Raw genomic sequence first — 14,529 nt, 5'->3', positions numbered from 1 at the left:
CAGAGGGCTGGGTTCATTATCTCTAAGATTAGGGTGAGTGATTCTGACCTTCTGTACCCAAAGACAGCACAGAACTCACTGCCCCATCTAGAATATGGTGTTTAAACCTACAAACTCTAGAAAGGCTTGCAGGGAAAAGTATCATTTTGCTCTAGAGGATGGTTACAGAAAATATTCACAAGTCAGGGGCCTCCCTGGTGGCACAAGGGGTTAAGCACAGCACTGTGAAGCAATCCACAGCCTCTGCAGCACGAGTTCTATCCCCAGCGGCCAGGGAGCAACCCACATGGCACAGCAGACCTCTCCTGTCTCGCCTGCTGCTCCCCTCAGCAGTGCATTTCAGTCAGTCTGCCTCTTCTGTTCCCCATTCTATCTCTGGTGAATCCTCTCAGCCCCACACCTCTGGCCTGTACCCCAGCTCTTGTATGCATAAATAAATAAATCTTTAAAAAAATATTCACGACTCAATCAAGATCAAGATCTCTTGGTATAAGAAACTGTCAATAAGTATTAAGAAAAAACTTTATGTGAAACACTATCTAAAAATCAGAATAAAATTCTTTTTTTTAACCATAGGAATTCTTGTGATTTTCACTATGCTAATATGAGTTGTGAGCCCTAAAATGACATATTTAATATGTAATTATTACGTATTAATAATTATTACATATATTATTACATTTAATATGTAATAATTCTCCAACGTCTTTGGCCACAGAATCCTTTTGAGGAACTAGTTTTATGGAAACATTTTGGGAGCTATGGGCCTGGACCATAGCTTGTTAAGGATATTATCAAGGACACTGTTCCAGGTCACTGTCTTCCAAATCCTGGCCCATGGGTGAGCTGCATCAATTTGCTATTAATAGTATTTGAAGACATAGATTTCTGGATGATATCCCACATTGACTGAAACAGTGATCTAATGGTAAGCCAGGACAAAACTCTATTTTTAATAGCTGTCTCAGATAATTCTCATGCTGTATTAGGTTTGGAATCTATTGAAATATCTTCCTAGGTCACTGTCAACCAAGATATCAGTTTTCATAAATTTCTAGTTCTCTCGAGTCCCAGAACTCTCTTCAAGGCATTCTTCACTTCTGCGTTCCTAAGACTATAGATCAAGGGGTTGAGCATGGGATTGAAAAGGCTGTGAAACAAGAGGAGATATTTCTTCTGCTCTTTGGGGTTCCCATATTGGGGCCCAACATATGTGATAATGGCAGTGCCATAAAAGAGTCCAACCACACAGAGGTGGGATGAGCAGGTGGAGAAGGCCTTTCTCTGCCCTTCACCTGACTGGATCCTAAGGATGGCACAGATGATGCATATATATGAGATGACAATGGAAGAGAAAGGTCCCACCAGCACAGACGTTGCTCCAGCCAACACCATAATCTCATTGATATGGGTATCTGCACAGGCAAGTTTGAGAATGGCTGAAATTTCACAGAAAAAGTGGTTAATTTTCTGGGAGCTACAGAAGGGTAAGGGTAGAAGTAATACCAGATGGATCAAAGACAGGAGGACGCCAATGGTTCAGGAGGTGATCGCCAGGGCGATGCACACTCTCCAGCTCATGATGACAGAGTAGCGGAGCGGGTGGCAAATGGCCACGTACCGGTCATAAGACATCACCACCAGGAGAAGACATTCTGTGACAGCAAACGTCAAAAAGAGGAAGGTCTGTGTCACGCAGCCAGCAAAGGAGATGGGTCTGGCTGGGTCCAGGAGGTTCACCAGCATCTGGGGCACCGTGTTGCAGGCGTAGGCTATGTCGACTACGGCCAGGTGCGAGAGGAAGAAGTACATGGGGGTGTGCAGTCTGGAGTCCAGCGAGATGAGCCCCAGGATGACCCCGTTCCCCAGCAGGGTGAAGGCATAGAACAGGGAGAATATTCCAAAGAGAAGCACCTGAATCCTCGGATCAAGAGGAAACCCCAGGAGGGTGAACTCTGTGATATATGTCATGTTGCCTCCCATTTCCCTGTCACAGAAGAAATTGAATTAAGGTGTATGAAGAGACGTATGTAAACATGGGTTTATGTTAACCTATTTACTACCTTTGTGTGGCGCTAAAAGTTTTCAAAACACATTCAGTGAACTTTCATGTTTTTAAATGAATGTATAAAAGGACTTTATTTGGCAATTTTCAATAATGAAAATTATGTGTGTGTTATATACATACATGATTATATACACACATGATTATATATATACATATATACATATATATCCTTTTCTGTTGTTAATGTTTTTAAACAGGGTTAATTTTTCAAAATAAATATATTGTCATATATTAAGTAAGGGAGTTACCCCATATCCTTGAAATAAATTTTGCTTTTCTTTGCACAGATCAGTCAAGAGTTGCTCTTTAAAGTTTTTTAGAAATAGTGACTCCTAGCTGATGTACATGCCGAAGTCCTAATACTAAAATAAATTTCATACTGAGTTGGAAGTTTTCATGAAGTGCAATGTAACTCTCCTGTCATCCCAATGATAATTGTCATGTCCAGTACATTGATAACAAAGTAATTTGCAGTTATGTATTGATTTTCTCTTGTGTACCTACCGTTGTTCTGAGGATGGAGCTAGCAGTGATAGAAACTGAATTTACACTCAGTGCTCAGAAATAACAAGTGAATAGGCATTTGTACACTTATGCAATAAACTCTGGATTTTCTTCCTTAAATATTTGACTTCTCTCTATATCTGACACATTAAACCTAGCTTTTAAATAAGGATTTGGCCATTTTTATTTTACATTAAAGTTTTATCAGAAAGTTACTTGCACATACTATTTCTTTATCTTAAAGATAACTATTAGTAAAAAAATTCATATTCTGCTTATATTAATCTGTTCATATATTTATTAATAACATATTTTACCCAGACTATCTTATTAAGCTCTTAAGGAAAAAAAATTTGAGAAGTAATAAAAATGTAATGTTGCATGATGTTAAAGTATGACAGTAAAAGCTAACAAATAATGAAAATGATATTAAAATATATTGGACCACAACTTACAAAACTGTGTGTCTAGAGATGATTGTTTTGTAAGGTTCCCAATAAATCTTCACGCGCAAGTAGCACACATATCTGGTGTGACCGAGTTTACTGACGGTGCTCAAAACCTTGTGTCTCATCTGAGTTCTACCAAGAAAGGATCTGAATCTTCAAGTTGCCTTTGAGAGGAGAAGGTTTTATTAATTTGTTATTAATAAATAAGGTGTCCACAGGGCATCTTTTCAACCGTCACGAGGGTTCTGTGTTAAGCATGAGATCACACATCTCGCTAACACCAGCTTGTTCCCTATAGAGGGATGAAGAACCCCACCACTGTTATCCTTCTGGGAGGGGAGATTGTCACCTGTTTATTTCTGTCTCCGAGGAAGCCAGAGGTAGTGAGATCTTTAGAGATTGCGATAAGAAGAGGTATTCCCTGTATAACTAAAAGCTTAACTACATTTGAAGTCACACCATAGTGTCACACCTCATGAATGTTACAGCTACACAAATGCATGGATTTGTTATAATTCAGGAAAGTTCATTTTGTTCTAGGTCTGAAACATTTGGGAGGCACTTAGGAAATTCAAAAACCCATGCCTGGTTATTGTTTTACAATGAAATATAATCTTGATATTAAGTCCTGTGCTATATTTCATTATCGGAGTCTGGTTTCCTAATTATCCTGAGGATGGTAGGTGAGTGAGCTTGAATTTGAAGGTCTTAATCATTAGATCATTTTATGTTGCAATTCACACTCTATATTCATTAGCATTGATCTATAAATGTGAAGGGATTCGTGATAGACATGCCCAGAGCTTCTTAGCTTGTTTGGAAGAAGAAAGGATGGGGCAGATGGTTCAGCACAGCCAGCTCGTGTCCAGGGCCAGGTGGAGGTGGAACCCAGTCTGCATCTGGGATGGTGGGAATGGACTGAGCTCATACAACCCAAGCACTGTGGAGGTGATTGACACTAATCAATTCCAACTTGGTTAAAACCAACAAACCGGCAATGTGGACACAAAATGACTTGGAGAAAACTCTGTATCTTCTAATTGTGATGGGCCATTCAGACACTGCCAGTCCATATTGTTCTCCTTCCTAGCTTCTTTCCACCCTATAAAATCAATCTTTGGTCCCTAACGGGAAAGATAGATTTGAAGCTTGCTTCCTCCTCCTTGCTGCTCAATCTTGCAATAAATTCTTTCTTCCTTCAAAAGCTAGTGTATCATATAGGTGCCCATGTGCATCAGGCACTTTTGCTTGGCATTACTCTTTCCGTATGATTCTGAAAATAAAGTTCCTCGGCATTTGCCCAAGAATGTTGTAGACGATATCCTCCCAAAAATCTGCACACAAATGTTTTTAACAACACTATTCATAATTTTCACATATGGAAGTAAGAAAGATACCCTTGAATAGGTCAATTGACAAACAATCTGTGATACATAATAACATAAATTTTATTCAGCAATAAGAAAGAATGACCTAGTTAAAAAAAAAAAACTTTGAAAAATATTTTTTTTCCTTGAAGGATTTCCCTTTATTTAATTTAATTTTTTTATTATTATTTTTTCTCGTATATCTTTGTAGACCCTACAGTTCTCCCACCACTATATGACCCATGAACCATCACTGGCTTCGTTTGTGTTCATCCCTCCTCTGTTTTGCCTCCTGCCAGCCCCCTCCTTTGCTGGATGCCTCAGTTCTATGGTTAGCTTGCTGGTTTTGACTTTTTCTTGACCTTATGTTTGGTTTCTCTACCTTGCATATATAAGTAAGACCATCTGGTATTTACCATTTTCCTCCTGTCTAATTTCAGCTAGCATAATCCCTTTCAGCGCCACCCATGTTGCTGCAAACAGCATGAGTTTGTTCTTTTTGATTGTGGAGTAATATTCCATTGTATAAATATACCACAACTTTTTGATCCATTTGTCTGTTTTGGGGCATTTGGGTAGTTTCCATGTGTTGGCTATTGTTGGCTAGTGCTGCAATGAACATAGGAGTGCAGGTTTCCTTTTGAATTAGAGTTTTTGTGTCCTTTGGGTAGATTCCTAGGAGTGAAATCCCTGGATCATATGGTGTTTAGTCCAGCTTTCCATAGTGGCTGGACCTGAAGACTTGGAAACATCTTAATTTCACATTGCTACATAAAATAAGTTGATATAAAAGCAGTTCATGTTGCACAACATCAGTTATATGACATTCTGGATAAGGGAAAACTATGGAGACAGCAAAAACTTGAGTGGTCTGGAGGCTTGAGGGGGAGAAAAAAAAGGATAAATGTAACTCGGCAGATTTTCTAGGGCGGGGAGTGATTTTTTGTGATACTGTAATGGCAGATACATGTGATGATACATTTGGCAAAACTCATGGAATGCACAACAGGAATGTAAATTTGTAGGCTATGGATATAAATTAATAATAATAGCTCATCAGTTTTAACAAAGGCACAACACATAATGTTAATATTAGTAATAGGAGAAACTGTGGGGTGGGGTGAGAGGGTATATGGACCTCTCTGAATTTCACTCATATTTTTTCATAAACCCAAAAGTGTACTGCAAACAAGGCCCATTAACTTAAAATAGGACATTAACGGCTTCTCTGACATAGTTGAACATCAAGTTCAAAGTGTTACTCAGATGGAAGTCTCTAAGAAAGAATCCTTTCAAACTACAGGGAATGCTTTAACCAGCAGGCATAGGGAAGTCGACTTTACTGATTTTACCACCAGAAGCGTGATGAGTATGGTCACTCTAGTGTCCCAAGTCCAGAAGGCTTTGTCCTCCATGAAAGAGAAGTGATGTTGGCGCCTTCAAATTTATCTCAGCTCTGTAGTCTCCACAATCATTTTAAAATAGATTGTCTCAAACACTAAAAACATAGGGAGGAAAATTTATCCAGGAGTCTTTACATATTGGTTACAATATGACACATCTCATCCTATTGACGATCATAACCCAGAAATAGGTGTATAGTCAGATCAATGCCCGCACCATAGGTTTCAGGACCAGTTCAACATTTTCCAATGAGGTTCATTGAAAATTGCTTATGTGGTCATGGATGGGTTAATGATGCCCACTCCTTATTGTCATGTTTTTGCAATTATTTCAAAGAACTTAGAGTTTCTTAACCATGTATTTCAGTGTCCTCATAATTAACAAGGTAGAAGCACAATGAATAACAATATTTTCTCTATGAAAATTCTGGTCTGTGCTCCAGCAATAAGATGGAATTTTGTGTGGTCATCAGCTTAAGCATTTCCTAAATATTTTATTGTGTAATGTATACATAACTAAAGTTTAACAAATTTTGAAGTGTAGTTCAGCGGCCATTCGTCATCCACAATGCTTAAAACCATCACAATAGGAACCTCCTTGGTGGCGCAAGGGGTTAAGTGTCACCACTTTGAAGCTATAGCCACAGCTACTGCAGCACGAGTTCGATCCCTGGCCAGGGAGCTACCCACATGGTGCAGCAGACCTCTCTTGTCTCCCCGCTGCTCCCCTCAGCAGTGTATTTCAGTCAGTCTGCCTGTTCTGCTCCCTGCTCTGTCTCTGGTGAATCCTCTCAACCCCCGCACCTCTGGCCTGTACCCTACTTCGTGTATGCATAAATAAATAAATCTTACACACACACACACACACACACACACACAAAGACATCATCATGATCCAGCTCCAGAACATCTTCATCCCAGACTGAAATTCTGGACTCACCCTTCCTCCATCCCCCACTCCCTTATAAACACAGTTCTACTTTATGTCTCCATCAATTTGATTATTCTAGATACCCTTTTTCTCCTTAGTCTAGTTATATGTTTGCCAATATTGTTGACTTTTTCGGAAAACCAACTCTTAGTTGATTTTTTCCTATCCTCTATTTTTTTTTCTCTCTAGTCTTTTCTTCCTTCTGCTCACTTGGAGTTTGGCTTTTCTGCTTGTTCTAGTTCTTTAACCTATGAAGTGCTTTTGTTGATTTACGATCTTGTATTTAACTTGAGTTTACTGCTGTGAATTTCCTCCTTAGCACTTCTTATGCAGCTCTCCACTTGGGGATGTTGGGTTTTGTTTTGTGTTACTACAGGTGGTTTCCAGTGTTTGCACCGAAGTCCCTCTAGAGAATATTTCAATTCCATTTTATTTCTCAGTTCCAGAATTTTTTTTTTACTTTTTTATACTTTTTATTTTTTTATGATATTTCCCTTTGTCCACAAATAATTTTTCTCATATTCTTTAGTTATCTGCGTTATATTTGCACTCAACTGAGTTATTTGGTTCAGTTGAAGATGATTATTTGGATTCCTGGTAAGGAAATTCCTTGTAAGGAAAACAAATCTCTACTGCTTCAGGGGTGATTTCTGCATATTTCATTTGTTTCTTCAATTTTTCCACATTTTCTATTTCTTTGTATGCCTTGTGAACTTTGAGATTTGGGTTTTGGGGAAAAACAGCTACTTCTCCCAGTTAATGCCATTGATAGATTTCAGAAACGGTAAGGTAATCAGCAAGCAGCCCTGCTAGAAATTCTAGAGGGGTCACCTCTCAGCTTTGTCTGGGGTAAAGTTTCTCTGAATGTGAGCACGTAATTTCTCAGTTAAAGAGACTTGCCTGTTTCTGAAGCTTGCAAACAACTTCTCTCCCTGGTGTTTGTGTGAGATACCACAGTCTCTCCACACCATGGGGAGTGCCCATCCCTACTGCTTCTCACTGGCCCCCAAATGCAACATATTCTGTCTTCACATCATTGTTCTGAGAACACTGAACATCCAACAAGACAGTCATTGCCCCAAAAGCCAGATGAAGTACTGAGGGTCCATTCTCTTTCCCTCTGTGGGAAACTGGAAATTTTCTCCTTGTCATGCCAGACTGGGCTAGGGATGTAGAGCCCAGGTAAAATGATGCAAGTTTGTTTATCCACTTAATGTATCTCTTCTGGGCTCGGTGCTTGTCTGGAGAGCTGCCACCTCCCTGAAGCACCATTGCAATAGCCAAGCTATGGAAACAAGCCATGCGGGCACGGACAGACGAGGGGTTGAGAAGATGTGGTGTGCTTCTGTAATGGAAACTACTCAACAATACGTAAGGCGAACTTTTGCCAGCTCTGACAGCATGGATGGAAATGGATGGGAAAATGCTAAGAAAATGAGTCAGAAGGGGAAAAATAGTACATGGTTTTACTTAGATGTGGAATATGAACAAACAATACAAAGGGTCAGTCAAAATTAGATGAATAACCCTACATTATCTGACTGCTGAATCAAGGATACCCGAGGGGTAGGAGGAAGCAGACCGAGACCGATGGACTATGGTGGGCACTGCAGGTGCCCTGGTGGCGGTGTGGTGGGCTGCCATACATCAGAATAGGTATGATCCTGTACCGCTGAATCACAGGCAGTGTTGTAAACCAACATTACTGCAATAAAATAAAAAATGATTTCTGCTATTTTCAAAAAGGGAACTCGGCCTATGTATTTTGTCTCCATGGACAAACAATAGCCTGGATGACCATTCTGACATGGTACTGGTGATGCACCTGAGTAATTTTCATTCTTCAGTAATACCTTTTCTTTTTTTGGAAAATTTCTTGAGTTTTATCGCACAAGTAAGCAATCCTTGAGAAAAATCCATTGCATGAAAAATGTACCTCCTTTATGGTGCCCTCTGCTTCTGCACTGCTCTGTTGAAGGCAGCCTTCACTTGAGCATTCCTCAGACTATAGATGAGGGGGTTCAGCAATGGGTTGAAGAGGGTGTAAAACAGGGAAAGGATTTTCTTCTGCTCGTCTCGGTGGCCATTGTCTGGGACCATGTACACCATGATGGCAATGCCAAAGTAGAACCCAACCACGCAGAGGTGGGAGGAGCAGGTGGAGAAGGCCTTTCTGCGGCCCTCCTTTGACTTGATCTTCAGGATGGCCGAAAGGATGCACATGTAGGAGACCAGCATCAAGGAAAGGGGCCCGACCAAGACAAATGTACCAGAAGAAAGGACAAAAACTTTGTTGATCCAAGTGTCCCCACAAGCCACTTTGAGAACAGCTAGGATTTCACATAGGAAGTTGTTTACTTTCCTGATCCCACAGTAGGGCAATCTCAGAAAGAGAATTAGATTTCCCAAGGCCAGTGAAAACCCACAAGCCCAGGAGGTGATGGCCAGCACCGAGCACAGTCTCCAGCTCATGATGACTGTGTAGAGGAGAGGTTGGCAGATGGCCACGTACCTGTCATAGGACATCACCACCAAAATCAGGCACTCTGTGGAAGCAAAAGCCAAATACAAAAGCATTTGCATAGCGCATGTGACAAAGGAGATTGTTTTTTTGTGTTTCACTAGGTTATCCAGTAATTTGGGCAAATTGCTGGAGGCATAGGAGATGTCAATGACGGCCAGATGAGAGAGGAAGAAGTACATGGGGGTGTGCAGTCTCACGTCCAGCCAGATGAGCCCCAAGATCATGCCATTTGCCAGCAGGTTGGAGACATACAGCAGGGAGAAGACACAGCAGAGAAGCACTTCCATGTCTGCACTGAGCGGGAATCCCACCAGGATGAATTCTGGGACCCCTGACTGGTTGTCCCCCATCCTTAATGACAGTTGGTTCCAGACTGAAACATGATAAAAAGGCGGAACTGGAGGTCAACGAAAATTGAAGTCTCTTGAATGTTGGTTAGTTAAAGTACAAACATAATGCCAGTTTATCCTAAAATGTGTACCCTTTTTTTTAATTTTTAAGATTTTTTTATGGAATTTTAAAGATTTTTTTTCTTTTGGTAGTTTTTTAAAAATATTTTATTTTATATAATTCTTATATCTTTTTCATCTTTGCACAATGTACGTATTTTCATTTTTGTTATATTCCCTATGCAATTGCACCCCCCCTTATTTTGACTCTAGTCCTTCCTTTCCCCACCCCTCCCTTCCAGTGTGTCTCTGGTTTATAGTTGCTTTTTGATTTTGATTTTTACTTTGTATTGATTAGCCTTTTTCCTGGTCTCTTACTTAGGTTTTCTAGATTCCTGCTATGAGTGAGACCATCTGGTATTTTTCTTTTTCTTTCTGACTTATTTTGCTGAGCATGATCCCTTCTAGGTCCATCCATGTTGCTGCAAATTGCCTGTGTTTCTCTTTTTGATTGCTGAGTAATATTCCATGGTGTATATGGACCACATCTTCTTGATCCAGTCATCTATTTTGGGGCATTTGGGTTGTTTCCAAAGCTTAGCTATTGTAAACAGTGCTGCTATAAACATAGGGGTGCAGGTGCTCTTTGGGATTGATGTTTCTGTGTCCTTTGGGTAAATACCTAGGAGTGGAATTGCTGGATCATATGGAAGCTCTATGTTTAGTAGGTCCAGAAATCTCCACACAGCTCTCCATAGTGGTTGGACCAGTTTGCACTCCCACCAACAGTGCAGGAGAGTTCCTTTTTCTCCATACCCTCACCAACATTTGTTGTTGCTAGTATTTTTAATATGTGCCATTCTCACTGGTGTAAGAAATTTGTACTCTTTTTTAATGAATAAGGATTTTCACTATCTACTCTTAGAATTCTTATCCAACCAGAAACTGTAAGAACACAATTCTCTACTGTAAATACACCATTTTCTGCTTCTCTGCACTGCTCCACCACACAATCCATCCTCATGTATTTAGCTCTGCTAGTATGAAATAGTTACTAAGTCTTTCTTTTCCCTTTCTATTGATACCACAAAGAGTATGGATAAGTGGTTTTGTGTAATGTCCACCTGTAGCTTTGTCCTTGATTGCTGATGTTTTAGATCAGGTTATAAATATTTGGTTGGATTGAATAAAGTATTCTTATGCTGTCATTAATATGCAGATAATGCTTTGTTCCAATATGGTGATACCAGTGTGGATCACTGGGCCAAGGTGATGAGTCTCAGCCTCCTGTGTTATAAAATCATGGATATATAACATTGAGGTAACTGCTTGCTTCTGTGTTAAGGTGGTGTTCTAGGCTCACCCTGTACATTACCCACTTCATGTTGGAATCAGTAATTTCTAGAAATGATCAGGTTACTTTTTAGTAGATACTCATATTTTCACAGCAATAATTGATTTATGTCATTGAATTTTTATAGTTGATATTTCCCCATGATAGTCAAATTTTTAATACCCTTTTTTTAATTTGGAGAGCATGTAACTTGGGGCAGTGCACAAATTGTTAAGGGGATGATGGATTCTTAAACTTCTTTGTATAATCCTATTATATCTTTACTCCTGTTTTTTGCAGAGCCAAATTTATTTACTGAATTAACATTAGTATCTTAGAAAATGAGATCAATAATAAGTGGGAGTTTACTTTTAGGTAGAAATCTTATTCTTTAAATTGAATCTTATTCTTTAATTTGAATCTTATTCTTTAAATTGTTTTCTCTTTTTCTATATATTTAGAAATCACTAGTTCTAGGAAAATTTAGACTCATAGATTAACGTTTCAACTGCCAGGTTCATTGCAAGAATAAAGAATAAGGGACTCCCCAGTGGCACAGTGGTTGAACGCTGGGTTGCAAAGCTGCCCGCAGCCTCTGCAACATTGGTTCAATCCCCGGCCCCTGAGAGAGGGTCCCACATGGCGCAACAGACCTCTCCTGTGGCCCGCTGCTCCCTTTAGCAGCGTACTTCGTCATTCTGCCTGTTTTGTTCCCCGCTCTGACTCAGGTGAATTCCCTCGCCCTCCGGTGCCCAGTGCTTACATAAATAAATAAATTTTTAAAAAAATGTTCTAAAAAAAAAGAATAAAGAATAAGCTCATATAAAGCTTTGAAACCAATTTCCAGAGATCTTAAAACAATATGGAATTCAAAAAGACTGAAAAAAGTGAAATGTTGGCAAAAGATATCATTGTCAATAATTTGTACATCCAGTATTCCATTATCTACCATACATTTATTTTTATATGTACTTTAAATAATAGAACAATATTGATGTTTCTTTCATTTAAAATTATATCATGTATGTTTTCTATATTAATATATTTCTTTCCAAAATTTTTCATACACACAAAATATTAAATACAATTATTTATTAATATTAAATTAAATTAAAATTTAACGTAATGTAATATTAAATACAATTAAAATATTGTATATTATCTTTTTACTAGCCTCTGGGCAATGTACTGCCACGTTGATACATTTTAAACATATGCTATTACATATATTTTGTTTCATTCTTATGATAATTTCATGGACATTGAAATTCTCAGTCAAATTTATCTATCTATCCATTCATCCATCCACCCACCCACCCACCCACCCACCCACCCACCCACTGATTTATCATCTATAACATCGTTATCATTAAGCAAACTTGTCCAGTTAACTTTCAGCTTCCATCATACCACCTCTCAGATTTTAATATAATTTAGCCAATCCTGGGGTTCAATGAACTTCTTTGGTGGGTACTTACTTTATATTAACTACCAAGAAAGAACAAGAACACTTAACGGAAAGTGAGACTTCATAAAAGTTAACAATAATCTGACTACAATGTACGTAGTTTCTTGTTACTGGGTTCGATTTGTCTCTTAGTTCAACGCTGACAACCTTGAACTATTTAACTTCTGATCAAATGGTGCTGATTAAGCTTCAGGGCATATTAGCCTAGGTTTCCCCCATCCAGTGTCCAAATAACTCCATGAGGAAGTAGCTTTCATCCAAACACTCACTATTCTGGATTTCCTTCCCAGACATCTTCTCACATATTAAGACTAACATTTACAAATATCTCACTAAGCTAAATATCTTATTTTTTCTTGTAAATTTCAGTTTGTCAACCAAGAGCTACTCCTATTTCCTAGGTGAACAACATTTGCATGACCTAAGTTCTACACATCCACGACACAGATATGCCTTTCCTCCTTCAGGCATCACAAGCTGAAGACTACTTTAATATATTCAACAAAACAGTTCAGAAATAAATTATTACACATCTGTTATTTTTTCACTCATGATTAAACATATTTTCTATAAAGCTTACACATTCCCAGATAATATAAGACAAATATCTAAGATCTATGATGGATATGGTTTCAATTCATGCTATTTTACTTGCTTTTAAGAGATGTCAGTAATGAAATTTTTCTGGAAATTACTAGCAGTAGTTACCACTTCCGTGCAGATTCACTAGTTATGTAGTTATGGCTTCAGGTACAGCCAACTATGGTCACAAAATATGATTTGCTATAAGACATTGTGTGTGTGTGTGTGTGTGTGTGTGTGTATGTGTGAAAGACAGACAGAGAGAGAGAGAGAGAGAGAGAGAGAGAGAGAGAGAGAGAGAGAAAGAACATTCACTTAACATATACTGGAGCATATTCCTACAATTGTTCTTTGTGTTCTTAGTTACTGTTGTTAATCTATTACTGGGCCTTCATCACAGGTGTGTGTGCAGGAAACACTGCACACTTCAGGTCAGCACTACCATGGTTTTAGGCATCACTGGGCATTTGGATCACATCCCTGGTGAGTGGCAGGAGACTCCTGCTGCAGGTTCCCGTGGAGACGGTTGGGTGTAGGTGAGCATGAATTCTGAACAGGCATTGACCAAACTGGAAAATGCACAAGGGTCCTTCAAAACACCAGTGTGCACACACAGGGCAGTCACTACCTCACTGTGTGAGCTGAAGGGGGACTAGACAGCCCGCAGCCTGAGGGGTCCTTCCTGGGGGTGTTTTGTGAGCCCACAACCTGTGACTGTGGAAAGGGAAGGTGGGCGTCTGCTTGTTCTGTCTAGAACCATTAAAAGTTTAGGTACAAGCAACTTACATATAATGCCTATGTTTTTTGTAAAATGCACAATTTATTTTGGTTGGTTGACATCTAAAAAGCTCTACATACTTAAGGAATGTGGAGTTAAGTACACACCTGAGCAACATCGCCATAATCTATGCCATAAACGTCACCACCATCTCCACAAACACCCACCAACAACATGGTATTTTCTACTAGCAAATTAGAGTAGATGAATATGAAGAAAGCTTTGAGGCACCATTTCAATGCATATCTTAAGCCATAATAACAAAACATTTGCATTCTTACTATGAAGATCTGTGTGATCCTCAAGGTAAAATCAGAGAAAAGGTGATGCTGAAGCTAACTGTAATTTGTGTGAGCTGACTTGACTCCTTTCAGCAGACACAGAAGTCTTGTGGGCAGATGCTGTCTCAGCCCTATTATGCAGCTTAGAATGTGAGTCTAGATGAGGCAGGCTTCCTACCCTGCTAGTGAAATGTTAAGCAACACATATGATTTCACATGCCCACATGTCAGATCATATGTGGGCATTAACAACACTCTGTCCACACAGATCTGCAACTATCTCGAGGATTATAAACTTGAAAGAGATACCCCAAGTCACATGAACCAAACAATAAATTATTCCAGTTTCTGAGCTCAGGCTGCTTTACGGTCTCTCTTGATGAACTTCCATCATCACCTTCTATCTATTGATGAGGAAAAAAATTCTACTTCACTAGAGAAATTCACAATCG

The 14,529-nt window shown here is 39.2% G+C and overlaps 3 protein-coding genes across 3 annotated transcripts in view; all 3 read right to left on the bottom strand.

Annotated features, from left to right (window-relative positions):
• LOC119248122 (olfactory receptor 2A1/2A42) overlaps window positions 1-14,529 on the bottom strand; it is a 68,632-nt gene that overhangs the window by 13,678 nt on the left and 40,425 nt on the right. The gene's annotated exons all lie outside the window — the stretch shown is intronic.
• LOC119248133 (olfactory receptor 13) lies at window positions 1,045-1,983 on the bottom strand. Its single transcript, XM_037515127.1, is given in 1 exon segment — window positions 1,045-1,983. A coding segment is annotated over 1 exon segment (939 nt).
• Window positions 8,664-9,612, bottom strand: LOC119251381 (olfactory receptor 2A5-like). Its single transcript, XM_037518694.2, has one exon. It carries the CDS (start codon window positions 9,594-9,596, stop codon window positions 8,664-8,666), a length of 933 nt encoding a protein of 310 aa, XP_037374591.1. The 5' UTR covers window positions 9,597-9,612.

The sequence above is a fragment of the Talpa occidentalis genome, unplaced genomic scaffold, assembly GCF_014898055.3.
Source record: "Talpa occidentalis isolate TD23 unplaced genomic scaffold, MPIMG_talOcc4v2.1, whole genome shotgun sequence".
Taxonomy (NCBI): Eukaryota; Metazoa; Chordata; class Mammalia; order Eulipotyphla; family Talpidae; genus Talpa; species Talpa occidentalis.
Note: the sequence above shows the minus strand (reverse complement) of the source record. Positions and strands in the feature narration are given on the sequence as shown.

Coding starts and splice junctions, on each gene's coding strand:
- LOC119251381 (XM_037518694.2), bottom strand. CDS start 9,596: ATGGGGGACAACCAGTCAGGGGTCCCAGAATTCATCCTGGTGGGATTC.